We start from the raw sequence: 27,531 nt of genomic DNA on the forward strand, positions 1-27,531 counted from the left end.
TCTTCTTCGTCTTTGTTTTATGAGATAGGCGTGCCAAATCCAAAGGCTTTAAAGCCCAGAAAACTACAGAGACAAAACAAGGAGAGCTTAAACATTGCACCTATTTACCCAACAATACAGTTAAAAGATAACTCTTTTTCATAAAAGCTCAACATGATGAGTCCATTTATTTATTAATATTCAGATGAATTTACAAAGAGCTGGTGTAATTTCGGTAGATGCTGCAAATTTCTGATCACCATCTTCATACACCATGTTTAGCGAGAGGGAAGGAAAAGGAACTCATTTTAAATATTTCCAGAAGAGCAACTTGGCAGTGAACTAGATATGAATAAATTTTAATATATCTTAAACTTTAACTATTCTTAATCCAAGCTACCCACAAAACAAGTCTTTCACAAGGCTACATTCCAGCAAGAGAAAATGTAATGGCCTTAAAGTATAAATTAAAAGACTGATTCACGTGCCTGTTACCCGGTTTACACATGCTGCAAGCCTCTCTTTCACTATGCTTTCAGCCAGCTTCTTTCCTGAACAAATTTTTAAATGAAATATTCAGCTCAATTCCGTTGAAGAATAGAAAATTAAAAAACGATGACGTGCTGCCAAACAGAATAAGGAAATAATACCTGCTTCTTTGTTAGGTACAGTAACGTAAACTACAATCATCGGTACAGTGTCGTTGTTCCCCTCCATTTTGATGGCGTTAAAGCTCTTTGATGGTGTTTTAGTACCAAACTTTGATCTAAAATTACAATTATGTAAATGCTACAAAGCGATAATTCAATTACAATAAAACTACGGAGAAATTGATTCGAAATTTAAGGTATGTACCTTAAAAGAGAAATTGTTTTCCCTTCTTTGCTTCTATAGTTTTCTGGGCTTTAGAGCCTTTGAATTTGACACGCCTATCTCATAAAACAAAGACGAAGAAGAAGAGAGGAGATGGGGAATGAAGACGAAGAAGAAGACTTTTGTTTAGAATTTTTTTTTTTTTTTAAAGTATGGATGGGCGTCCAAACGTAAGGGACGGCCCTCCAAAATTTATGGATGACCATTCCCAAAGTTTTTTTTTTATTTTTTTTATTTTCATATTTTGGTTAAGGACGGGCATCCCTTATTTGCGGGCGCCCATCCAATATGAAGGGACGACATCCATAACGAATGAACGGCCGTCCCTAATTTTTATAAAAAAAAATTATTTCATGTTACTTATGGACGGGCGTCCTTTAAACAGGAATGTCTGTCCGTAGTAAATGGACGCCCGTCCATATAATATAGACGGGAGTCCATGTAAGTGAACAGCCGTCCATATTTGATGGACGACCGTTCACTAGAAAAATATTTATAGAAAAATCAGACGTCTGGACTGCTGGTGTGAGTCAAGGGTACACATAAGCCAGTACACATTTTCGATGCAAAGTAATCGTGTCAATAGCTTTGTTGTTGTACAATAATCACGTGAAGAGAATTATTGCCATGATATATTACTAGAACAGGGTAGTTTTCTACACTTATAGAGTGCAGAAAAATAACACTATGGTAAAAAAAATACAGTGAATTACAATATTAAGCACAATGAATAGTACAAACAAGTACGACTTCTATAACTTAAAGGTCTAAGAAGTAATTTCAAGGAATGGATAATCTGTGTAACCTATAACAGGATCATCTGTATAAAATGTATCTCTGTTGTATGGGTTTAGAGGGGCATTGAGTTCAAATCTCTTTGGTAAATCAGGATTAGATATGAACCAGCGACCATAAACAACAAGATCTGCATGACCTTCTGCTATAGCCTTGATTCCATCTTCCCTGTCGTAACCACCTGCAACGAGGAAAGTACCGTTGAAAGCCTTTCTCATGGGCAGTAAACTGTGAGGACTTTCGCATTTTTCTCCAACTGATTTCATTCTAGGTTCAACCATGTGGCAGTAGACAATATTATACTTATTCAAGGACTCTGCCATGTAGACACCCAATGCTTCTGGATTTGAGTCCCCTGCTTGCGCGTAGTCGGCAAAAGGAGATAGCCTTATCCCAACTCTCTCCGCTCCTATCTCATTAGCAACAGCTTCAACTATCTCTAGAGCAAATCGGCAACGGTTCTCAAGGGATCCACCATATTGGTCTGTCCGATCATTCACTTGATCCTTCAAAAACTGGTCAATCAGGTAACCATGAGCACCATGAATCTCAACTCCATCGAAACCTGTACAACATATACACAAAATTAGCAACCTGAATCATAAGACTAGATGTGGTTTACTACAAGCCCATATAGAAAATTAAAGTGATGATAGCTCATCAATTCTTCCATTTACTTGGTTTGGAAAAGAAAATTAATTCTCACAATTTACATTTTGGTTTTAGAAAAAGAATTACCAGCTTCAATAGCATTCCTTGCAGCAACCCTGAAATCATTCACAATTTGAGGGATCTCATCTGTCCGTAGCCGCCTCGGAGGCGTGAACTGTGCAACATCAACGCCATTAGCTCGAATTTGAGGCGTCAATGGCTTGTCCGTACTGGAGATTGGAGCTTGACCATTTGGCTGAAAACCTGTATAGGCAAGAGAATGGGAGAACTAATAAAGATCTGATGAAAACCAGTATTGGTTTTCCATAAGATCAAGAGTGTCAACATGGAACAAAACATTAAAAACCAAATGAGAAGGTAAGAACTCAGTCTCTTCAATTCCGTTGCTGGCCTTGCGTTGCATAACACAAGTTACTGCAATTCAATTGTTTAACCTCAGCATAGCTGATTGTACATCCATAAATATCTTCCCCTCAACAACAAACTAAATTTTAGATCAATAGCAAAGAAAAAACATTAATCTTTTCTTTCACTCTTCCACATATTGTCAGTAACTCAAAAATAAGATCTCTATGATCAAACATGAAAAAATAATGAAGCTTCAGTTTGAGGCTATATTTATTTATCACAGTTCACCACTTAATTATAGGTTCTTTTAGTCATGTTTACATGATAAGAGGCAAGGGGTAATATACTACCCAAGTTCCTGACTAAAACAACTACATAACTCAGGATAGTGACAAACCCTAACTTTTATAGTATAGCAATTTAAGTATATCCATTGTATATAAAATTACAAGGAAAGACTTAAAAGTGAATACATAGGCAAAAGAGACGAGGATGGGTGTAATAAGCAATGAAATGCTTCAGGGAGTTAATATAATGTATATAATGATGCAAAATATACATTACAAAAGACAGTGAACACAGGAGTTGCACAATGGCAGTAAAGGTTCTAACAAAACTTGATTCATCCAATCTGAATGTATGCAACGGAATATGAAACGGAAAACATTAAAGAGTCTGCAATATTAACCCAGGAATGATTCCATCGTTACAACTTACAATACACAAAAGGCAAAGACATAGAACACACCTCTATTTGAAACCCTTCCCACATGCCAAATCTGACAAAAGAAGATCCCACCTTTAGCATGAACAGCATCCACAATTGGTTTCCATGCTTCAACTTGCTCCTTTGTCCATATACCAGGCGTATTTGGATATCTAAGAAATCAAGAAACAAAAGAGCTTATCAAATTTCCACCTCAAATGGTGCTACCGTTTTAATCTTATACATCTATAAAACAAAATTACCCTTGAGCAGTGTCGGAAACACCAGTGGCTTCTGCGATGAGAAGACCACCTTTAGTTGTTCTCTGAGAGTAATATAAGATGGCATGAGGCTGAGGAACATTGCCGTGAGACCTCTGTCTAGTCAATGGCGCCAAAACAACTCTGAAATATAAATGCAAAATCAACCAGAAAGTTCAATTATTCCCAACAAATAAACTGCACTCTCTAACCCAAACAAAGTCATAGAATTGCATAACAATTCTCAAATACACCACTTCTATCACCAATTTTGTAACCAATCAACCATATTCAACATTCATAGAGGATCATTTCTTCAGGAAATGTATTTTTATAAACAGAAAAGTGACAACTAACCTGATGATTCAGCTTGTGCCACTGTATAAACGGATATAATTACACATAAATGAAAAACAATGAATTTTACTTTTATAAAAAAACACACACACACATGTTTTTCAAAACAATCAAAAGTCTTAATATATAAATCAAATATGTAGACATTTCTACTCAATTTCAGATTTCCTCTTTTGTTTCTTGTTCTGATTTTCCCAGCACTTTCTCAGCAACCAAACACTCTTAAAATACAAATTAATTGAAGAGACAAAACAGGGATTTTCCACAACCATTATTCTTCAGTAAAACAGTCAAAACAAAAGCCTACCCACTACCCAGAACATCAAGTTAATAAAAACCCATCATACAAAACCATCAGAAATATAAAGTAAATAGGGTGAAAACTGCAAGATTCCAAAGTAAGAAAATGCCCACCTATGAGAAAGATTGAAAGGACCCATCTTGTAAGGGGTGAGAAGAGGAATACGTGGAGTTTGTTTTTCTTCAGACATGTTTGAGCGTCCCGTTTTACAAAAATAAGTTCGGAATTGTTGAAATTGTGGAAATGAGTGAGGTGAAGGAGAGAATTTATAGGTGATGGGAGACGAAGAAAAGCCATCAGTGTGGAAATTAAAATTAAATGAAATTATAATATGAAGGGAATTTTGCAAGAATTTGATGACATATTGAATTACGTGAGTCAGTTTGTGAATCTTGACCGACTGCCAAGTGCCGACTACTTCCCCAAAACGGCGAAGTAATCAATTTTTATAATGCAAAACGACGATTATGAATAATCTATCTATTTAGTTCACCTATGTAAATGCAATGTGGTATTAAGGAAATCTTTGTTTAATTGAAAGTAAAAGATATTATTGTAAACGATGTTGACACTTATTAAGGAACTTGCAATTGGAGCACTGACTGACGTTAGCCGTTACGATTTTATGTTCTGAGAACAGCTGAATTCAACTCCAAATTCAAACTGTTCAACACCTGTACTTTACACATGGGATGAATATGAACAAATTGATTAGCAATTCTCTCATAGAATTTTCGTTGCCTTCTGGAATGTTCTCTTATGCAATGTTCTGAAATCTGAACTAGAAAGTGACACCGTCAAGTGACCGGTTTCGTTGGGTCAGACGATGATATCATCCAAAATATACAGTCTATATATATTTTTCATATGTCAATTCTATCTTCTCTTTCATACTTTTTTTTCCTCTCTCTTTCTCTCCGTCCTCTCTTTCTTCTTAATATATATATTTCTCACATGTCAAATGTTACGTCATCTTTTCTTTTTTCTTCTCACTCACTGGTCACTTCATCTTCCCTCTCTTTTTTACTTCTTTCATATTCTCTCCTCTTTTCTCACCTCCTCTTCTCTTATTTCTTCCGCATCTTCATCTTTTTTTTTTTTTTCCTCTCTCTCTCTTTCTTCTTCTGTTTCTTCAGATCTTCTCCATCCTTTTTTTCTTTCACTTTCTAAGCTCGAATCTAACCAAAGATGAATAAAGGTGAAAGAGAAGATGAACAAAGTTGGATTGGAAGCCGAAAAAAGAAACAAATGAAGATTAAAGAAGCGAAGGCTCAAGCAAAAAAGGCAGGGATTTTGCCTTTCAAAACAGTCACACATTTGTTGGACCAGATTTTCATCTGATCTGGTTAGACAGGCGGTCTGACACTATTTTGCTGGTCCAGTAACGATCAGAAACGATTTAAATAAAAATACGGATTTTAATACTTAATGAACCAGAATCATTGGCAAAACCTGCTCGGATCGGTCAGACCGACTGGTCCGGTCTGGGTTTCAAAACATTGCTCCTGCGCATTAATAATGTCACAACATAACTAATTTCATAAGAATTGAGTACGGAGACAGGGATGGAAATATACGAAACAAAATGACGTGATTATATAAAAACACAAAATCCCTACCACCAACGCTTTCAATCCTCATCATTAACAACAATAACACAAAACCAATTCAATATTTCCAATGAAAAAAATAATAGAAATTTATTTAACTCTACCAAAAATGTTATGTTTATAACTTACTTTCATAACTTTCTTTTCCAATTCTAACGTGGCAGCAAATTAGCACTCTTAAGTTGGCTTTCACTACATCTAAGGCAGCCAATACACTATTCAGAAGGAACATTTAGTTATTTTTTCATAAGGAACGATCATTCTTTCCATGAGTAACGATCATTCTTTCATAAAGAACTATCGTTTCCTATAAAGAAACAACCGTTTTTTTATTCTAGTAAAAATTATTTTGTACCTTCGATATGGTGGAGCTAACTTGATAACACCAACTCAACTGTTACGTCGAGGTTATAAAAAAACTTTATGAGAAAAAGTTATGAACCTATCATTATTGTAAATCTAAAAAAAAAAAAAATTAATTGTTGTTCGATTGGTATTCAATCAGAATTCGGTCAAGTGGTGGTCAATTCGCGGCCGCCCTCTCTGGTTCTGAAGCCGACAAGATCAGACGCCAAAACCCAAAGGTGGCACTTGGAGGAGTGAATGGGGAGGAGGAACGAAAAAAAAGTTGCAAGTATTTTTTGTCAACTTATGATACCCATATGATAAATTGAATTTATTACAACATTATTAAGAAAATAAATACAATTGAAAATTTGAGAAGAATAGAAAAGATAGGAGAAAAAAGAAGATAAGAGAGGATAAAAAGTGTTTGAGAAGTTTTAGAAAAATTAGAATTACTTATTAAGATTATAAGATTTTATTTGCAAATGGTTACAATTCAAAATTTTAAATATAATTTAAATTTCTAAAAAATCATAATTTTCTTTTCAAAAAATTTTACTAGGTTAGGTCCGGAAGAGCCACCCCTGACACCCCACCCACAAGAAAACTCACTACTAAAACTTATATTATATTATTTTTTACTACACAATGTTCATAGGAAATTGTTTTAAGAAATGGATAATTTATGTAACCGATAATAGGATCATCGGTATAAAAAGTATCTTCATTTCATTTATTAAGAGGCACATCAAGCTCAAATCTCCTCGACAAATCAGGATTAGGCAAGAACAAACGCCCATAAGCAACAAGATCACCATTTCCATCACCCGCAACCTTATTTCCTTCTTCCCTATCATATCCTCCAGCCACAATAAAACTACCATTGAAGGCCTTTCTCACCGGCTTCAAACTCTCATAATGTTCACATTTTTCCCCGGATTTCAGCGTTCTGGGCTCAACCATGTGGCAGTAAAAGATCCCAAATTTGTTTAAGAAGTTTGCCATGAACAGGCTCAATGCTTTTGGATTTGAGTCCATGTAGTCCGCGAAAGGAGAGAGCCTTATGCCAACTTTTTCGGACCCAATTTCATTTCAAATGGCTTCAACTTTTTCGAGAGCAGAGTTCTCTAGGATCCACCATATTGGTTTGTCTAATCATTCACTTGATATTTTANCCGCGTGAAAATATTAATGAGGGGCCCTGAGTCATGAACCAGGCCGTAAACTGGGGAACGTACAGAGGGGTATAGTGGGAATTGTGAGCAGTGACTGTCACTGACGTTAGCCGTTACGACTTTATGTTCTCAGAACAAAAAGGGGCAACAGGGACCCATATGAAAAGTCAAAACTGCTCAACGGCCAACGCAAGTACTTTACGTATTGGATAATATGGACAATTTGATTACCAATTCCCGTTAATTTCTTGAATATTTCGTTCAATTCTGGAAAGTTCTACCCAATGATAATGTCACACCATAATAAGAACGAGGATGGAGATGGGAAAGTAAATACACGAAAGAATAAAATGTGATTATATTGTTTATTTTATAAATAAATAGTATTTTTGGACGAAAATACCCTTTAATATAAATGATTGTACTGTATATATATGTTTAACTTGTACATTTTATCACATGATGAAATCCATTAAAAATTCCTCAAACAAAATTCATCTCATAATTTAAAATAGAAGAATGTTAAATGTATAAAAACTCTTACAAAAAGTCTTTGTACAAAATAGTGTAGCAATTATCACAACACCTATTTATGAAAAGAAAAAAAATATTGATATGAAACTTATAATATGACAGTTGTCACATCACTTTATACAAAGATTATGTGTACATCTAACATTTCTCTTTAAAATATTTCATAAAATACTATAAATAAAACTAATATGATATTTTTTTTAATTTTATTTAACAAAGATAAAATTATTCTTTTTTAATCTAAATAAAAACTAAAAAATTTAAAAATTGGTTAACATTGTTAGACAACGACATTCTTTCACGTTATCGATGTCATTGTCAATGCGTGCAAGTCCAATGGTTGATGATTTGGTATTTTAATCATGGAACACCTACAGAATGACATCATGCATGATGACCAATAGGTCAATAGCCGTGCATCACTTTAATCTGGCGGTCTTTGATGGCCAACACTTGCGTTAATCGATAGATCGTTAATAGCTAGTCTCTCAACACGTCAACGGTGATTTTGACAACAATCATGCCAACAATGGCTATAAGCAACTGACAATTGTCCTAGTTGTAATGGTGAGGCAAAATAATAATTTAATTTTTTTAATATTTTAAGTTAATAAAAAAATAATTAAAGTTTAAATAAAATATTTCAAACGGTAGAAAAAAAAAAAAAAAAAAATTTGAAACGGGGCAAAGTGGGCATTTTGACCCAACAAATGCCCTTAAAATTTTAGAATGGGCATTCCACCCAAATTAAAATTTTAGGGTGAATGCCATTTCTCTATTAAGTATTAACCTGTTGAAGTAAACAAGAAAGGGCCATTCGTTGCCCATTCCCCTGAAAGTAGAGTGAAGTAAACATTTCATAAAGTGAACACTATTGGTTAGTACTCAGTGCAGTAGTAAAACCATTTAAATGAAAGATTAAATAGTAAAATATGAGAAAATATATAATTCTATATCATATAGTTGTTTGTAAATTTACTTTATAAGCATCAAAATAACTGTAGCTATAAATATATGCCCCAAAAAAAAAGTTGCCCTTGGCCTTATAATTTTATTACCAACTGGGTGATTTTCTGAACTTATACAATGCACAATAATAACACTCAAAAGGTACAAGAAATAAAGTAGAATTAAAATACAAATCACAATGAAAAATAAAACAAGTTCAAATTCTCTAACTTCATTAAAAACCTAAGCAATCCTTTCAAGGAATGGATAATCTGTGTAACCGATAACAGGATCATCTGTATAGAATGTATCTCTATGGTACTTATTGAGAGGGGCATTGAGCTCAAATCTCTTAGGCAAATCAGGGTTAGCCAAGAACCAACGACCATAAACGACAAGATCCGCACCACCCTCAGCTATAGCCTTGATTCCATCTTCCCTGTCAAAACCACCGGCGACGAGAAAAATACCTTTGAAAGCCTTTCTCATGGGCAGTAAACTGTGAGGACATTCACATTTTTCTAAAACTGCTCTCATTCTGGGTTCAACCATGTGGCAATAGAGAATGTCATACTTGTTTAAGGACTCTGCAATGTAGAGACCTAATACTTTTGGATTTGAGTCCCCTGATTCCATGAAGTCTGCAAAGGGAGATAGCCTTATCCCAACTTTCTCTGCTCCTATCTCATTTGCAACAGCTTCAACTATCTCTAGAGCAAACCGACAACGGTTCTTGAGAGATCCACTGTACTGGTCTATCCGGTCATTCACTTGATCTTTCATAAACTGCTCAATTAGGTAACCATGAGCACCATGGATCTCGACTCCATCAAAACCTATACAACATGCGCACGACATTAGCAACCTGAATATCTAGACTAGAAAAAAATTTATGTTTTCATTGTGGAAGAAGGATTACCAGCCTCAATAGCATTCCTTGCAGCAAGCCTGAAATCATTCACAATTTGGGGGATTTCATCCGTGCTTAGTCGCCTTGGACGTGTGAACTGTGCAACGTCAATGCCATTAGATCGAATTTGAGGCGTCAATGGCTTGTCCGAACTGGAGATTGGAGCTTGACCATTAGGCTGGAAATCTGCATAGACAAGACAGGAAGAACTAATAAAAGATCTGATCAAAACAAGTACAATTGAAACATAACACTAAAAACTGAAATGAAAAGCTAAGAAGTATGCATCTGATCTGTACATCTATTTCAGTTCTTAGGTTGAGGATTCCATTAACCTGAATTAACTTATGCTCTTAACATTTCAGTTCTCACATTTTGCTGCTTAGAGGTGTTATGCCACCCAATTTTCTCAGTAATGCGACTACATAACTCAGTATGAAGATAAACCCTGACACAAGAAAAGACATAATACGCGACGAAATGTTTCAGGGAATTGAAAACATGTAACGTCCAACCTCAAACAGTGGAGCTCACAGTGCGTCCCCCTTGATCTGAACTCATGACTTCATTATTGTAAACAAATCAAGAGTAGCAATTGAGCTCTTACAAAATTTGATAAACCCATGTATCATTCAACCATTACAATACACAAAAGACAGAGAAATAGAACAAACCTTTATTTGAAACTCTTCCCACATGCCAAAGCTGGCAAAAGAAGATACCACCTTTGGCATGAACAGCATCCACAATTGGCTTCCATGCTTCAACTTGCTCCTTTGTCCAAATACCAGGCGTATGTGGATACCTAAAAAATCAAACAAACAAAAGAGATTATCAAATTTTAATCCAGAAAATTCACATTGAAACCTCAAATGTAAGTACCCTTTTAATCTAATACATGTATAAACAAAATTAATTACCCTTGAGCAGTGTCAGAAACACCAGTGGCTTCAGTTATGAGAAAACCACCTTTAGTGGTTCTCTGAGAGTAATATAAGATGGCATGAGGCTGAGGAACATTACCGTAAGACCTCTGTCTAGTCAATGGTGCCAAAACAACTCTGAAACACACACAAAATCAACCACAAAGCTCAATTAGATCCAACAAAAAATTAAAACTGAACTCTCTAACCCAAACAAAGTCATAAAATTGCAAAACAATTCTCAAATATACACGATTTACCAAATTTAACATGCATAAAAGATCATTTTTGTAAATAATGACATCTCAATGTAAGTTAGACTATCTCTACATATTTGTTAAGTGATCCTAGTGCCCAGTATCAGAGCCAAGATTTTGTTTCAGTGGGGGCAAATTAGAAAAATAAATTGACCATAAAATTAAAAACTTGAGGCATCAATTAATACTCATATTTTGAGTAGATGAAGAATTTAGTCATAAGATAGAAAATATAGTAGTTTTTTTTTATTGATGTACTCTGATATGCAATCATAAGAGAAAAAGAAAAAAATCAAAGCTTAAAATATATTAGAGGTTGAAGAAAAAACAAAAATCAAAACATGGAAAATTGGGTGCCACAAAGACTTATCTACTTTCATGGAAGAGAGAGGGCTTCTCTTACAAAGACAAAATAGAAGGAAAATAACAGAATTTTCAAAGGTCAGTGGGTTGCATGAGCCCCCACTCAACCACTCAGCACTTAGTGGCCCCTTCTCTGCTTTTGCCACTATATAATCCAAACAACAAATCAAAAGCTTACCCAGAAGTCAGGACATCATATTAATCCAAACCCATTAAACAAAACCATTATGAGTCAGTGGGGGCATGAGACCCCACTCAGCACTTAGTGGCTCCTTCCCTGCTTTTGCCAATATATAAGAAGTTAAGAACCCAACAAAGCAAAAGCTTAATAACCCAGAAGTCAGAACATCATAAAAATCAAAACCCATCAACGAAAACCAACAGAAAATGGAGTAAAAAAGGGTGCACAATGTAAGATTCCAAAGTTAGAAAATGGGCCCACCTATGAGAAAGATTGAAAGGACCCATCTTGTAAGGGGTGAGAAGAGGAATACGAGGACTTTCTTCAGACATGTTTGAATTGAGCTTAATTCCCGTTTTAGAAAGAAGAGTGTTGAATTGTTTTGAGTTGTGAAAATGAGTGTGGTGAAGGAGAGTATTTATAGAGTGATGATGTTAGGAGACAAAGAAGAAGAGCAATAAGCGTGATAAAAAATACGAAAATGCGAAGATGAATCATGCACCTGACAGTGGTGGGGTTCCCAGAAAAATTTCTGACGCGAGGAATTACGTAACTTCCTTTGTTAATTGACCAGCCGCCAGCCACAACTAGGGCATTGCAAAAAAATCCGATGTCCGATATCCGATCCTAATCCGTTCTAAAAAATTTGGATATCCGAAAATTTAGATCGGATACGGATTAGAATTTAGCAAAATTTGAATATTCGGATCAGATACCGGATCGAGATTATTAAAAAATCGGATATCCGTATCCGATCCGGATTTTGCTAAACTACGTCGTTTTGAGTTTTCAAAATTAAATTCACCATAACACAGTAACACTAAGTCACTAACAGTCTGTCTATAGTCTATACTCCAAGTCTCCAACGAAAAATACTCACTCTCTGTCTCAGTGTCTTTCTCGCTCGATCACGAACACGCAGTCTCGCTCTCATGCACAGTCGCACAGCCTCTCACGGAGTCACAGTTTCACTCTCTCAGACCAGATCTCGTCTGTCGTCTCAATCTCTCACTGCCTCTCTCGCTGAAAGCCTCAAACACGCACAGCCTTAAGCCTTTCACTCTCTCAGACTAGAATCACCAGATCTCATCTCAATCTCACTCTGTCTCTCTCGCTCAACTCTCTGACTCACTCGGTCTCTCTCGCTCGAATACGCACAGACAGACACACAGTCAGTCAGCCACTCTCTTGGTGTCTCACTCTCTCTCGCTCTAACACTCTCAACTCTCTTGGTGTCTCACTCTCTCTCGCTCGAACACTCTCAGATCTCAGTCTCTCTAACGATTGAAGCCCCAAATCGATTGTTGTCACAGCCTAGGGCGACTGCCACCACGCTGTAATAGCCTGGTGCGATTTCGTGGTGCTTATTTCTTTATTATTGTTGGTGATGGTTTGTTAATGACTTAATGGTACAATTTGATGGGTGTTTTTGTTTTGATGTTGATTTAAGTTTGATGTTAATGGCACAGTAATATGGTGCCTTCTCTCTTTGTCCCGGTTACAAACCTTCTATTGTTCATTAGTATTGAATTATTGATCTGCGTTTTGAATTACAAGGTTGATGGAGGCTGGGTTTGATTCAAACTGTGCCGATTGGGTTTGGTTTTATGTGTGTTTCCAAAGATTGTTGGTGGCTGGATTTGATTCAAACTTAGTGACTGGTTTGATTTTGTTTGTTTGATTTGTGTTTCTAACCACCTGTTGTGGTTAATTTGGGTTGGATTGTGTAATCTGAACATTACAGTGATGAATATTGTCAATGCATGGCGCTGGCTTAAGTAAATTTTGACCACCCTTCAGTTGGAAGCATCATGGACGTTTATTTATGCATGTCAAATGTCAATTACGTTAATTTAATAATTTCAGCATATTGTTGATTGTTTGATAAGTTATATCTACAAAATGGTTAAGATCAACCTACCCTTTCAAGACAACGTTCTACTACTTCTAACTGCTAGCCAAATTATTAAGAACAGCTCAGTTCTTTATGCATTTATATTCATACTGATTTCTTTTAAGAACAACTAAGTTAGATGGAGATATCACAAGACTTAAAACCCAAATTGCCCTACAGAATTGATATATTACCATTTGCATTATATATTGTGAAACTTATTAAGTCTTGTCTAATTTGCGTGTCTACGTGATTCAAATGTCTTATGATATATTCTTTTGTATTGATAATGTAGATGTCATCTACCTGTGAAAATAATAGTACTACTTGTGGGACTTCAAATGCCGTTCATACATCGACACGGTGACAAGTGACAATGTGAGTCCTACTCCTGAAAATGTCGTGTCTCTACCAGGAACACTACCACTACCACCACCACCACGAGCACCAAACGTGTAAGTTCTACTACTATAGTACAGGAAAAATGCTTCTGATGTGTGGAACCATTTCTCTAAAAATGATAGTGAGAATAAGGAGAAAATGACGGCTTCATGTAATTATGTGGACTAGTCTTGGTTGTGCAAGTAAAAGTGGTACTACTGTGTCTACGTAATCACTTAAACCGTGTAATAAATACCCTTTAATTTAGCGGACAAGAGACAAAAAACTTTAGTTTTTCAACAACTCTCAGGTGACTTTGCTAGTGGTGTTGCACCTACTTCCCCCTCCACACCCCATTCCATTATAACTTGGATTCGATCAAGATATGTAGTAGACAGGCTGTAGATAAAATGATAATTATTGATGATTACCGTTTAGGCAGTGGAGCATGAGGGTTCCGATACATGATGAGTGTAACACAACGAGGTTTCAAGTTCCCTCTCGTACTACTGTGGCTAGGGATTGTTTGAGTATTTAGTTGTGAGAGACAAAAGTTGAAAAACTATTTTAGTAAATACTCTCATAGTGTTTGTCTAACCACTGATAACTGGACATCTTTCAAAATCTTAATTACATGTGTCTTACGCTCACTTTATTGATGATGAGTGGAATAACAAAGAATTTTGAACTTTTTGCCGATTACGACCATAAGGTTTAATTATTGGAAAGTCAATTGAAAGATGTTTGATTGATTGGGGTATTTCTAAGTGTTCACCGTGACGGTTGACAATGCAAGTTCTAACTGTTGGGATAGCTTATCTTAAAAAACGGTTAGAACGTTGGAATGGAAGTTTGTTGAATGGTTCTTTTCTTCACATGAGATGTTGTGCACATTTATTGAGTTTAACTATCAAAGAGGGGTTAAAATATGGATGACTCAATATTTAGAATTCGTTCTGCAGTTGAGATATGGGAGGTCTTCTCCAGCGAGATTACATAGGTTTAGGAGTGTGTGGAGCAAGAAAAAATTGAAATAAAAAGTCTTTTAGTTCTTGATGTAGAAACAGGTGGAACTCCACTTCCTTGAGGTTGGATGTTGCTTTAAAATTTAGGAAAGCATTTACTTGTTAGATCCAAGATATAAGTATAGAGAAAGCTTACTAGCGGGAAAAGTCAAAGGGTTGCCTACACAATTTGATTGGAATATGCTCGATACTCATTACCTTTTTTGAAAGTTTTTTATGATGCAACTCTACGTGTGTCAGGTTCCCTTTATGTTACCACTAATGTACACATGGAGGAGATATATGGCATTAGCTTGAAGATTTTGATATGGTGTACAATGATGATCCGAGCTTACGTTTGATGGTAGCGAAAATGAGAGGAAAACATGACAAATATTGGGGAAGGTTGATAATATCAACATAATGCTATTCATTGCAGGAGTATTGGATCCCAACAAAAAGTTAAAATATGTATATTGGGCTATTGATGTTGTAGATGCTGAAAAAGCCAATAACTCAAAACAAAAGTGCATGACACTTTGTTTGCTCTATTTTAAGGAATATAGTTTGGCTAAGGCTTCTCCCAGTGTGCAATCAAGTCAACAAACTAAACTTGCAAAAACATTTATTTGACTGATGCAAATGTTGCTCCTCAAGTCATCATGAAGGCATTTTTAAAGATGAAAAGGCTAGACAACATGCTTTGGAGCCTAATCTGAGTTGGAAAAATATTTAAATAAAGCATGTGAAGATGATGAAACGAGAACTTTGATATCTTGACTTGGGGGAAGTGAATTCACCAAGATATCAAATTCTCTCTTTGATAGCACGAGATGTTTTGGCTATGCCTATTTCTGTTGCATCGGAGTCAGCTTTTAGTACTGGGGGTCGATATTAGATTCTTTCGTAGTTCTCTTACTCCTAAGACAGTGGAAGCTCTTATTTATACACAAGATTGGATTCGGGCTACGCGTACACCGTTTGTCAATGAGGAGAGCTTGGATGAAATATTGGAAATTGAGTCAGGTCAAAATTTTGCTTTATTTTCAAATAATTAATATTTAGTTATAACTTATATCTTTCGTGTTGAATATATTTGGTATCATTACTCATATTGTGTTTTTGTCCAACTTTTTGTAGGGATTTCATCTTTGGCAATGGAAAATTCTTGTGTTCATCTAGATGATTGTTACTAAGACCTTTCTATGTCATTTTGTATTGCAGCCTCCCAAAAGGTACAATATGATTTTTATTGTTTAATTAGTTTTACCAAGAATATGATTCTTTTCTCACATACAATTCAATTATATTGTTGAATAAAAAATGTTGTTATGTTATGTTGTTGATGGTTATTTGATGTTGATTATGTAATGTGTTGATTGTTGATGTGGTAAATCCAGCCATTGGTGGGCTGTTTGTTTGATTGGAAAAATAGAAGTGTTTTAATTTATGAGTATTGGAGGTGAAGATAATTTGTCCTGAACAGGCATGAACTCAGTATTTTGCCCTGAGAAAGATTTATAATCAAACCCTTCAATGTTACAAGACCCAGGTGTTTCAAAGCCAAGCATCTGAGATTTCTCTCGCATGTGTTAGGACCTTGGGCGAATGAGCTGCTGCATATATTAAAGAAAAATGAAAAATGAAAATACCCATTTTTACTATCAAAAGCTAATCTGGTTCTAGAAAATGTAATCACACAAGACCATAAAACTTAAGAATGGTGACAAAAGCAAAAAAAAAAAAGAAAAAGAAAAATACCCATTTTATTTACTAACCCAATTTAGTTAAGTTTACTGTTATTTACCTAATGACTAGTGTGTACCAAAAGGCTGTCATTACTGAAGGATTAGTTTCATCTAAGTATGCAGAAAGATTTTATGGGAGACGGTGACTAGAATATGTGGGAGTTGGTTCAGAGATGTGTAGGGATGGTTTGTTATAGTATAAGCTAGGCATTGAGGAATTTAGAGATTCAGAATCAATGGATGGTTAATCTCTTATACCAGCTCAGGGGTTTGTTAGTTTGATTAAGATCTTCGTCTAATTCCTCTTATTTGTTACTGTAACAGAAGATGCCCAGAGGTGTGAATGGCAATACCAAAGTTGGTGGGGAGAGATGCAGATGCAGAGGTGGGTTTACTTGTTTCAAAGCAATATTATTGTTGTTATTTTTCATTGTTTGACATAATATTTTTCCTTTTGTGTAGTGATGAATTGGAGCACCTTGGTCTTTCTACGTGGGGTGGCAAAGGACAAGACTTATGGTCAATCTAGCATTTACTTAAAAAGTCCCTTGTTTTTCTCTTGCTGTCTTTTTGATGTAAATGCCACAGGAGCATTTTTGCCCTTTGGTTTTCCTTGTGCTGCAGTGATGCTTATTGTTTGTAGTTCATTGAAACTGTTTGCATCTTAGATTATTATTATTGTTCACTTTGATGTTGTTCCTATGAAATGTGACACATTCTAACTGCTTATGTTTGTAGTTCATTGAACGCCCAATGAAGGATTGAATTATTTGATTTTAATAAGGAAATCTTAAAATTCGGATAAAATTCGGATATCCGATTATCCGATCTGAATAATTGGATATCCGGAAAACCGGATATCCACATAACTCGGATCGGATTTGGATCAACAAATAGCTTGATCCGAAAATTCAGATCGGATCAGAAAAAGCCCTATTCGGATCGGATATCCAGATTTGCACAGCCTTAGCCACCACCAATAATGCCCATGAGGAAATAACAAGGTAGGATATGAAAATTACCAAAAACACCTTCTAGGTTTGTGAATTTATTAAATAACCCTGTAATAAAAATATTAAAAATTAAAAAAACACCCCCACCACCTATTGAATACCAGCAATCGTCCACTGCCGTTGGAGGGTGGTCAGAGTCACCGTATCGACATACGACTGACTAGATTTGGTCGATCATGTACCGAGGTGGCCTTTTCCAACCAGATCCACTGTGAATCTGGCCGAAAAAGGATAGATGTACAACTAGATCTAGTCATTGACGGCTAGATCTAGCTATGTTTGGTCGTCAACAACAGCCAGATCCACCGTAGATCTGGCCGAAAAATGTCAGATCTACGGCTAGATCTAGCCATTGACGGTCAGATCTGGCTACGTTTGGTTGTCAATGACGGTTATATCTTGGCCATCATTGACGACTATCTTTGGTCGTAGATTTGGCATTTTCCAGTCAAATCCACGGTGGATCTGGTCGAAAAAGGCTATATTGGCACACTACTGGCCAGATCCAGCCGGTAGTGCGCCATTATACCAGATTTCGGCCACCTTTCGGCGATGGTAGTCAGAATATGGCAAATGCGGGTGGGTGGAGGTGTTTTTGTCAATTTCTAAATTTTTTTTGGATATTTAGTTAAATTAATAAATTTAGAAGTTTAAAAATAGTTGAATAAAATATAATAGTATTTTCAGGACAAGGAAACAAACGTGTTTTTGGAAATAGTAAGAATAAGATATTGAAAAATATTAAAACAAACATAATCAAATAATATAATAAAACAACAATGGATACTCCCATCAACTGTCCTGGTCTTAGGGTTATTTTAAAAAATTCAGTTTAACTCACGTTTAAACTATGGTTAAACTCTCTACTATGTTTCTAATTATCATATAAGTTGAAGTTGAATGGAATAAAAATATTGTGTGTAAGAAATTGGAAGAGAAGTTGACTATGAACAAAACTGAAGGGGAAATAGACTATGAACACGAATGCAGGATTTAGATTTTACCAAAAAATAAAAGAAGAAAAAAAGAAAAGAAGAAGAAATTATTGTTAGTGGGGCTCACTAATCTGGTTTCATTACGCGAGCTCACTCGCCACAGCTTGCAAGCTCACCAGACAGGATTCGCCATGCCATAACATGCATAGCAGAAGAGCTTGAAGTGGAGAAGAAGCTTAGGCGACAAACAGAGAGATTAAACAAGAAGCTTGGAAAAGAATTGGCGGAGACGAAATCATCATTGTCAACAACAACAAAAGAACTGGAGATTGAGAAGAGGGCGAAAGAAATATTGGAGCAGGTTTGTGATGAGTTAGCTAGAGGCATTGGAGAAGACAAATCCAAGGCAGAAGAGCTAAAGGGAAGGAGAAGGAAAGAGAAGAAGAAAAGAGAAGGAGAAGTGTTGGATGAAGAAGAAGTTAGGTTTTTGAAAATAAAAAAAAATCTATATGCGAAATGGTAAAAATTATACCCCTCATACTTGAAAAAATTGCACCTATACCCTTTGGAGCTTGTGGAGGCTCACGAGCCTTGCTTGAATCGGCACCCAAACCTCTCAAGTCTCAAGCTTCTCTCGGCGACTCAGCTCAACTGCACCTTTATTTGCAGCCCTGTGAACAACCTCTAAAAGAAAGTACATAATTAATCAGAATCAGTACTGGGAAATCAATCTATCAATTAATGTATAAGGGGGCGTTTGGTTCGGGGTAATATGAGATTACTAGAGTTATGTCATCTTATATTACTTTATTATCACGTTTGGTTGTCAAGTTGGTTGTCAAATAATATAAAATTCTGGTAATCTTCAAATACCAATAGTAGTTACTGTTGGTAATATTGGAGGTAATCTAATTACCTTAATTTTCTTAGGTATTCTAAGATTACGAGGACAATCTTTTTTTTTGTTACAATTCTATCCCTTATTAATAAAATTTTAGAACAATAATGTCCTTATTTTTAAATTTATTTACATGAATATAACTTTTACTATTTCATCCCAATTAATTAACTTTTTGGACAAAATTACCCTTGAATTCAAAACAAATTGCAGTTCATCCCAAGCCGCCACCCCCACCCACCTACCGCCGGCAACCACCACTGCGGCCAACCGTCGCCGCAGCCGAAACGGTGCATGGAAGGCCGAAAATGGTCGTCGTGTGCTGATATGGTCATTTTCGACCAGATATCTGGCCGAAAATGGCCAGATCGATGGCCGTTAACGGCCACGTCTATGGCCGTCGACAGCCAGATTTGTCACGTCTGGACATTTCTAGCTAGATCTATTTCCTGCCTTCCATGCGCCGTTAGGTTGTCAGCTGTCGGCAGCCTGCGGTGGTTGTCGGCGGCTAGTAGTGGCTGGGTTGGTGGGGGTGCTTTGTTAATTTTCCAAACTTTTATTATGGGGTTGTTTTTGCTAAGTTTTTAAATGCAGAGGGGTTATGGTAATCCAAATAATAATCAATGTTAAAAAATAATATAATAATAATATTTAATTAAAAGATAATTCAGTAATTTAAACAACATACCTACCAATTTATTCATCTCAACCAAACATATTAATATAACATACCCACCAATTAATCAAACACATTTTCCTAAAGATTCCTAATAATCTTCAAGGTAATCTAACTTTTCAGTAATCTAACATTTCATGAACCACGCCCCCCAAATGGGATAACGATTAACCAGTAAAAATTTAAAGTTCAAAACTAAAACTTTTAAAAGGAAACACATCATAATATATTCGATAGTGTTTTTTATTTTAAAGAACATCTATGTATAAATGAAAAACATTTCATTAATTTCTAAATATAAAAAATAATTTTTTTATTCAAATCAAATTGTCCTCTTTATTTTAAAGAACATTGTAGGAAGGAAAAACTTTTTTTTTTTTTTTTTTTCCTTTAAGAAAGGTACTTAATAAAAGAGAAAATTAATAAATAAAATATAAAGAAACTTGTAATTTATTAATTAAAATTAGAATAGAGAATGAAATTTTACTCTCTAGATGTGAAAAGTCAAACTCACTTTTTAATTTATATTTAAAAATTAAAGAGTATGTAGACTCTTGTTTTATGGATAAACTATTTATAATAAAGAATCTGAATCATATAAAAAATCATTTGAAAATGCACTTAATATATATATATATATAGTTGTGTAGTTGTAGTTAGACAAACACAAACACAAACACAAATCGACACAAACGGAAGATAAAAAGGCTAGTCACCTTACTACATCGGATGATTCCCAAGGTTATTTTTAGGATAATAATGCCCTTATTTTTAAATTTATTTACATGAATATGACTTTTATTATTTCACCCTAATTAATTAATTTTTTTGACAAAATTACCCTTGAATTCAAAACAAATTGTAGCCCACTCACGCCACCAGCCCACCACCCCTACCCACCTGCCGCTGGCAACTATCGCCCAACATTTTCTTAAAGATTCTCAGTAATTTTCAAGGTAATCTAACTTTCAAATAATCCAAAATTTCTTAAAGAATAATTTTTTTATTCAAATCAGATTGTCCTCTTTATTTTAAAGACCATTGTGGGAAGGAAAAATGTTTTTTGTTTTTTCAAGAAAGATATTTAATAGGAGAAAAAATTAATACATAAAATATCTAAAAACTTATAATTTATTAATAAAAATTAGGATAAAAAGTAAAATTTTACTCTCTAAATATGAAGAGTTAACTTATTCTTTAATTTATATTTAAAAAATAAAGAGTATATAAATTTTTATTTTATAGATAAATTATTTATAATAAAAAATATGGATCATATAAAGAGTCCTGCATATTATTGAGCATAGTGCAGTTAGTAGTTACACAAAAACAAATCGAAGATAAAAAAGACTAGTCACCTAACTCACCTTGCAACATCTGATGATTCCCAAGGTTATTTGCATCTTCAATTTGGCATAACACTACTTTGTGCGGATGATAAATGATTTGGAAAGAGATTCGGTGGGATTTAAAGTATATTTATGAATAATTATTATTGTTTAAATTATCTTATGGGTTATTGTTTTCTTTTCCTTTTGAAGTAAAATACTGTATATATTTATATGAAAATTATATTATGAATTATATTTTAATAAAACGTTTTTAATATACAAGCCGCCCTACCAATTTGGCAATCAAGGAAGGATGGCTTAACCAATCAACAACTCCTCCCCTTCACAATTCTCAAATCCCCTCTCAAATTCAGTCGAAAATGTTTGTTAAAACTTCGTTGTTTCTTCAAAATCGCTTTAAAACTTAGATTTTCATCTTCATTTTCAGTTTCCCAAAATCAACTCACAAAATCACCCAACACACACCTTACTTTTAAACACCATCCTCAACTTCATAATTTCCTCCATGTAAACTGCAAATTTGGTAACTTCTCCCTTGAGGAAGCTCTTTATTTCTTCGATTACATGATTCATATGCACCCACTCCTGCTATCTCATTCCGTGTTTTCTTTACTGCACTCGCTAAGAAACAACACTATGATCAACTCCTTTCGCTGTACTCGAGGTTCGTATCGCGGTGGGCTATTGTCTGATTTTATTATTTGAACATTGTCATCAATATCTTATGCAAAAGAGGTAGGGTTTATGATGGTTTTGTTATTTTTGGGAGTATTTTTAGGAGGGCTTTTTACCCAGATGCTGTGACTTTTAATTGTCTCATTAATGGTCTTTGTATGGAAGGTAAGATTAAAGGTGATTGAGTTGCTTAGGAAAATGGGTTCTTTTGTTGTACGCCTAACGTAATTACATTTGGGACTTTGATTACTGGTTGTGTCGAACAGGCAATATCACTGATGCCCTTCAGTTATTGAAGAAATGGTTAATGGGAATGGTGAATTGGTGTCATTTGTAAGCCTAATCTGTTTGTTATATAGTATCATTGATGGTCTTTGCAAATATGGGTTAATAGACAAGGCAAAAGAACTGTTTTCAGAAATGAAGACTAGGGCATTAATCCAAAAGTTGTTCTTACAGGTCTCTAATTTATGGTCGTTGTAACACATCTAATGGGGAGGAGGCGAAAGCTTTGTTTATGGAGATGTTGGATGAAGGTGTACAACCTAATGTAGTGACATTAGTGTGGTAATGGATGATCTTTGTAGAATGGAAAGATGGATGAAGCCAATGGATTGCTCCAACTGATGATTAATAGAGGTGTTCATCCCAACAATAACTTGAACCAATTTGAATGGTTATTGCTTGGAAGGTAGAATTGATGATGCAAGAAAGCTATTTGATTCTATGGCGAGTAAGGGCGTAAGCCTGATGTTTTAGCTACAATATTTTGATGGACGGTTTTTGCTTGGCAAATAAAATTGATGATGCTAAAGAGTTGTTTGCTTCGATGTTGAATAAGGATGCTTACCTAATGTAGTTACCTACAATACTCTGATCAATTGGTATAGTAAGAATAGTAAAGTTGATGAAGCTATGAGTCTTTATAGGGAAATGACTTCAAAGGCAGTTAGGCCAACAGTTGTTACTTATAGCACCTTGCTGACTGGCTTTTTATGATTGGTAATGTCGACATGCAAGGAAACTATTTGGTGAGATGCAACGCAATAATGATCATCCCGATTTAATTACGTATAATATTCTCATTGATGGATTTTGCAAAATGGTTGTGTTTTGGAGGCTGTTGAACTGTTTGATACTTTAAAAAATGGAAACATTCAACCTGACATAAAAACTTTCAGTTGTCTCATTGATGGGTTGTGTAAAACAGGGAGACTCAAAATTGCTTGGGAACTGTTTCACAGATTGCGAAATAAGGCTTTGTTCCAGATGTTGTGCAATAACATTCTGATGATGGACTTTGTAAAGAGGGAAATAGAAATGGCAAGTAATTTGTTATCAATATGGAGCAAAACGGTTGTGCTCCAGATGTACTCATATTTGGTACACTTATGTCTGGTTTCTTGCAGAATAATGAGACTTCAAAAGTGGTTGAACTTCTTCACAAAATGAATGAGAGAAATCTGAAGCTAGATGCATCCATAGCTTCAATAATTGTAGATTTACTGGGAAGGATGAAAATTATCTCAAATTCTTAAAGTTGCTTCTGTCATTCTCTAGCCAAGAACCAACAGGACGTTGATTGTCGAGTAATTGTATCTCCAGGGGAGTACAACTTATGACGAGAGCCTTGTCAGATGTCAAAGTTTCCATGTAAAGGTTTGTTGCTCATCATAGTGGTAATTGTATTTATGTGAATCCTTTAATGAAGAAGTCAATATGTGAAGTTATTTTGGAGATAGGTCTTACTAAAAACCTGATGGGTAAATTAAATCATGTTGTTTTATTGACTGCAATTCACATTTCAATCCTCTTAATTAGAGTTAATCTTGAGATGAATGGGCGATGGTGAATTTTTCATTGATTGTGTCCACTCTAGTGTTGCTTCTCAATCCCAAAAACCATGAGAGGGTGGGTATACTAAATAATATGTTCAGTATTCAATTCACAGATGCTGTCTGTTGATGTTGGTGAAAATCTCTTTTATTATTTTGAATATTAGAGTCTTGAGCCTTTAGGTACCTTTTATGTTGAGTTTTGTAGTTTTTCTTGTTGGATTAACATGTTTCACAGTAGCCGTGAACACCAAGCAGTGTATTAACTTCTGAATGTAATTAATTCTGATATGATATTAGGTTAGAGTAATGATACTCAATTTCATCTTCATCTTGGTGTAATTGTCGTCTTCATCTTTTGTGATTTAGCATGACCATTGAGTGCAACATTGTTATATAGCTGACACATCTTTGTTTCTGATAGGTGCGTATGATGTTTTCAAAACAACCTTGATGAAGATGTGCTAAAGGTGTAGATGGTGTAGCACCCAAGGCACGATAGAATGATACTATTGAACTAGTAAAGAAATTGTGGTAATCTTTTGTAAGGGCATTAATGGAAGTGAGCATAAACTTAATTGTATGGTAATAGTGCTGGATTAGCAATGGTACAATTCTCTAGACGTAGGCAGGTAATGATTAATACTCTGTTTTACTGTTGTATTGTGTTAGTATTCCGCTCTGTCAATGATTTTGAATAAGAGGGCTGGTCTGACCATCCAGTAGTAATGTATTTATTTTTTCTTTGTGCCATCTGGGTTCATTTTTTATTCAATAATTATGTGGAACAGGTGGCTGAGGCATTTATATTAACTTCCATGGAGAAAATTTAACCAATTTGGTAAACATATTTGGAGGAATAATGAAGGGTGATGTAATTGCGAGCGGAATTGTCAATACTGCTAAACAGTTGAGCAGTGCATTAAATTGTTTTGGATTTTATGTAACCAATTCTTACCATTTTAAATGCATGAATTGTACTGGGTTGTTTTAGGTTCTACCCTTTAAACTATCTCCCCTTTTCAGCACCTGAATTTGTACTTCAGTCATTTACTCATCTCTCTATAATAGTTACATTTTCGCCTTTTATTCCAAACTTTTTCTGTGAATGCTAACTTGGAATAAGTGGAAGGATGGCCTATTTCTCCCATAATGTGAAAATGGAAAGAACAACAGAAAATTGTTGGTGATGGCCAGCATTGAATATTTCAATTGTCTGCAGGAAATATACAGCGAGAAGATCTGGATGCTGCTGCTGAGAAAGCAGTTAAACCAATTGTCAAATGAGTAAATCGATGATACAAGCCTGTTGTTCCTTTCTTCATACTTTTGGGAAGTGCATGTAATTTCCTACACGAGACTGTTTTGTTTGCCATCTTTTCCATCCAGTGGAGATAGAAGGCTTCGGAAAAAAAGGATTATGAAATGAAAAAGTGAAGATACAGAGTCGGATTTGTATTCTTATTGTATAACTTTAATATCAATGTAAAGAGGTGAATGATTTTCAAGAGCATTTTTGTGCCAATGGTTGTGTTTGTGCAATCTTCGTGGAAATGCAATAGGCAGTGGATTGAATAGTGTGATCATTGGATTCTCACGCACAAATAAGCCTTAGCTACCCATCTTTAGCCATTCAAATCTTACAGCTTCTCTTCCTCATTCACACCCATCCTGCGACTTCCCAACTGATGTGTTGAAAAATATAGCTCCAACTGCATCAATGGTGTTCAAAAACTCATCAACTCTGCTCCTTGGTCCCTTTGTATTTCCTTCTCTGGCCGTTTTTCCTGTGAACCTTATCAAACTCTTACAACTGCCTCTACGAACATAAGATTTCAATATGCATTTGCTTGAAACAGGCATCTGTGTAGTTTAGCGGTTAGCCTATTGAAAAAGTTTTTCTTTACATAACATAGTTGGAGCTTTGCATTCTGTTATTATAATCATTATTTTAAAAGACCCGGTCAATTGATCGGATCTTGGTTCGACTAGTTGGTTGGACAGGCTGATTGGATCAGAGACGTCATAAACCAAGGGTAATAAGGTTAAAAGATTGATGTTTTCAAAGAAATAGACCAAGTCACCAAGGTCATAAGTTAAAAAACGGAGATGTTTTCAAAGAAAAGTGATTGATAGAAAATTCATATGGCATATGTATGACATTCATATATTGAAGATTTGGTGATAAGGGTTATTTAAATTTTAACACTTTTTAGAATATATTAAGGTTAAAATAGAAAAGAGGAGGTTCGAAATTTTTTTTTTTAATAGAAAGTGAAAACAAGTGTTTGCATGAAAAAATCATTTCTCGAAAAAATTTTAGTGAATCCAGCATGTAAGGTCTATTTTCTTGGCTGACAGAATTTCAGGCTTTATTCTATTTTTTAAGTTGTTGTATGCGGAAGTTTATAGAGACAAATGAGATTTTGACCGAGATTTAATTGGATTTTGATGCAGAGAGGTGAGATCTGGCTCTCTCGTTGAGATGATAATAGGTGAGATTAAAGTATGTGACAAAATTTCAAGCTTTATTCCATTTCTGCGGTTGTGGCTTGTTGGAGATTTTGGATTTGGATTCGATCTTCTTTAGAGTGAACATAAAGATTGAAGATGCAGAATGGAGATTGAAGGATGCAGAGCATAATTGGAAGATGTGAGATTGTTTTGTTTTTAGGGATTATACTTTTAATTGACTTGGTTTAGCTATCGAGTCAGTGGACCGACGGTTTGGTACTATTCCACCAATCCATAACCGCTCAATCCAGGTTAAATACAATGACCAGGCTTAGGGGCAACCAGACTGGATTTAAAGTTGGTTCTCGGTCAAACCGGTTGGACCAATCGATCTGATTCGGGTTTTAAAACATAAATTATAAACTAGGATTTAGATATATCTCATTGTATTAATAAAGTTTGCCAATTACTACAAAAACATTGTATTACATTGGAAGGCAATTACAAGATATTTAGATATCTAATAGATGCCATTGATCATGGTCTATCGTTAAAAGCCAAGTAGGCAATTGATCTGATGATAAAAGGTCAATTCTAGATATTGTGTATATTTGAGAGAAACTTGAGATCTTGGAGTTTGAAAAAGCAACTAATAATAAGGGTGCGTTTGTTTTAATATTTGGGATAGTATTTTTGATATTTTTAGAATTTGGAGAATAACGAGTGTAGGATTTAAAAATTAACAAAAACACCCTAGGTTTGGTGATTTACTAAACACCCCTGTAATAAAAACATTAAAATTACAAAAATACCCCACTCATCCATTAAATACCGATAGCCAACCACCACCATCGAAGGGGTGGTCGAAGTGCCGTATCGGCGCACGACTGGTTGGATCTGGCAGTCGTGTGCCAAGATGACTTTTCCAGCGATCCACAATGGATCTGGTTGGAAAAGGCTAGATCTACGACCAATCTGGTCGTTGATGGCAATATTGGTTGTTGTTGAAGACTAGCTACAGCCAAAGATCTAGAATTTTTCGGCCAGATCCACTATGGATCTGGCTAGTAAATGATAGATCGGTGCACTATTGGCCAAATCCAGGTGGTAGTGCACCATTATACCAGAT

At 35.2% G+C, this 27,531-nt stretch overlaps 3 protein-coding genes and 1 pseudogene across 3 annotated transcripts; 1 reads left to right on the forward strand and 3 right to left on the reverse strand.

Moving 5' to 3' along the window:
* Window positions 1–1,462: 1,462 nt before the first annotated feature.
* Window positions 1,463–4,546, reverse strand: LOC116128621 (putative 12-oxophytodienoate reductase 11). Its single transcript, XM_031414372.1, has 5 exons — window positions 4,405–4,546; window positions 3,637–3,777; window positions 3,416–3,546; window positions 2,386–2,562; window positions 1,463–2,212 (listed from the first exon to the last, which is right to left on the reverse strand). Exons 1-5 carry the CDS (start codon window positions 4,479–4,481, stop codon window positions 1,620–1,622), a joined length of 1,119 nt encoding a protein of 372 aa, XP_031270232.1. The 5' UTR covers window positions 4,482–4,546; the 3' UTR covers window positions 1,463–1,619.
* Window positions 4,547–6,867: 2,321 nt separating this feature from the next.
* On the reverse strand, window positions 6,868–7,580 carry LOC116128485 (annotated as a pseudogene).
* A 1,388-nt stretch (window positions 7,581–8,968) lies between these two features.
* On the reverse strand, window positions 8,969–11,962 carry LOC116128626 (12-oxophytodienoate reductase 1-like). The gene is made up of 5 exons (XM_031414380.1): window positions 11,799–11,962; window positions 10,734–10,874; window positions 10,488–10,618; window positions 9,823–9,999; window positions 8,969–9,739 (listed from the first exon to the last, which is right to left on the reverse strand). The coding sequence occupies exons 1-5, from the start codon at window positions 11,867–11,869 to the stop codon at window positions 9,147–9,149; spliced, it is 1,113 nt and encodes a 370-aa protein (XP_031270240.1). The 5' UTR covers window positions 11,870–11,962; the 3' UTR covers window positions 8,969–9,146.
* Window positions 11,963–16,891: 4,929 nt separating this feature from the next.
* On the forward strand, window positions 16,892–23,651 carry LOC116128486 (pentatricopeptide repeat-containing protein At1g12775, mitochondrial-like). Its single transcript, XM_031414202.1, has 8 exons — window positions 16,892–16,949; window positions 17,027–17,199; window positions 18,676–18,873; window positions 22,279–22,337; window positions 22,473–22,572; window positions 22,701–22,804; window positions 23,295–23,436; window positions 23,523–23,651. The coding sequence occupies exons 1-8, from the start codon at window positions 16,892–16,894 to the stop codon at window positions 23,649–23,651; spliced, it is 963 nt and encodes a 320-aa protein (XP_031270062.1).
* Window positions 23,652–27,531: the final 3,880 nt, after the last annotated feature.

The sequence above is a fragment of the Pistacia vera genome, unplaced genomic scaffold (assembly GCF_008641045.1).
Source record: "Pistacia vera cultivar Batoury unplaced genomic scaffold, PisVer_v2 Contig200, whole genome shotgun sequence".
NCBI classification, from domain to species: Eukaryota; Viridiplantae; Streptophyta; class Magnoliopsida; order Sapindales; family Anacardiaceae; genus Pistacia; species Pistacia vera.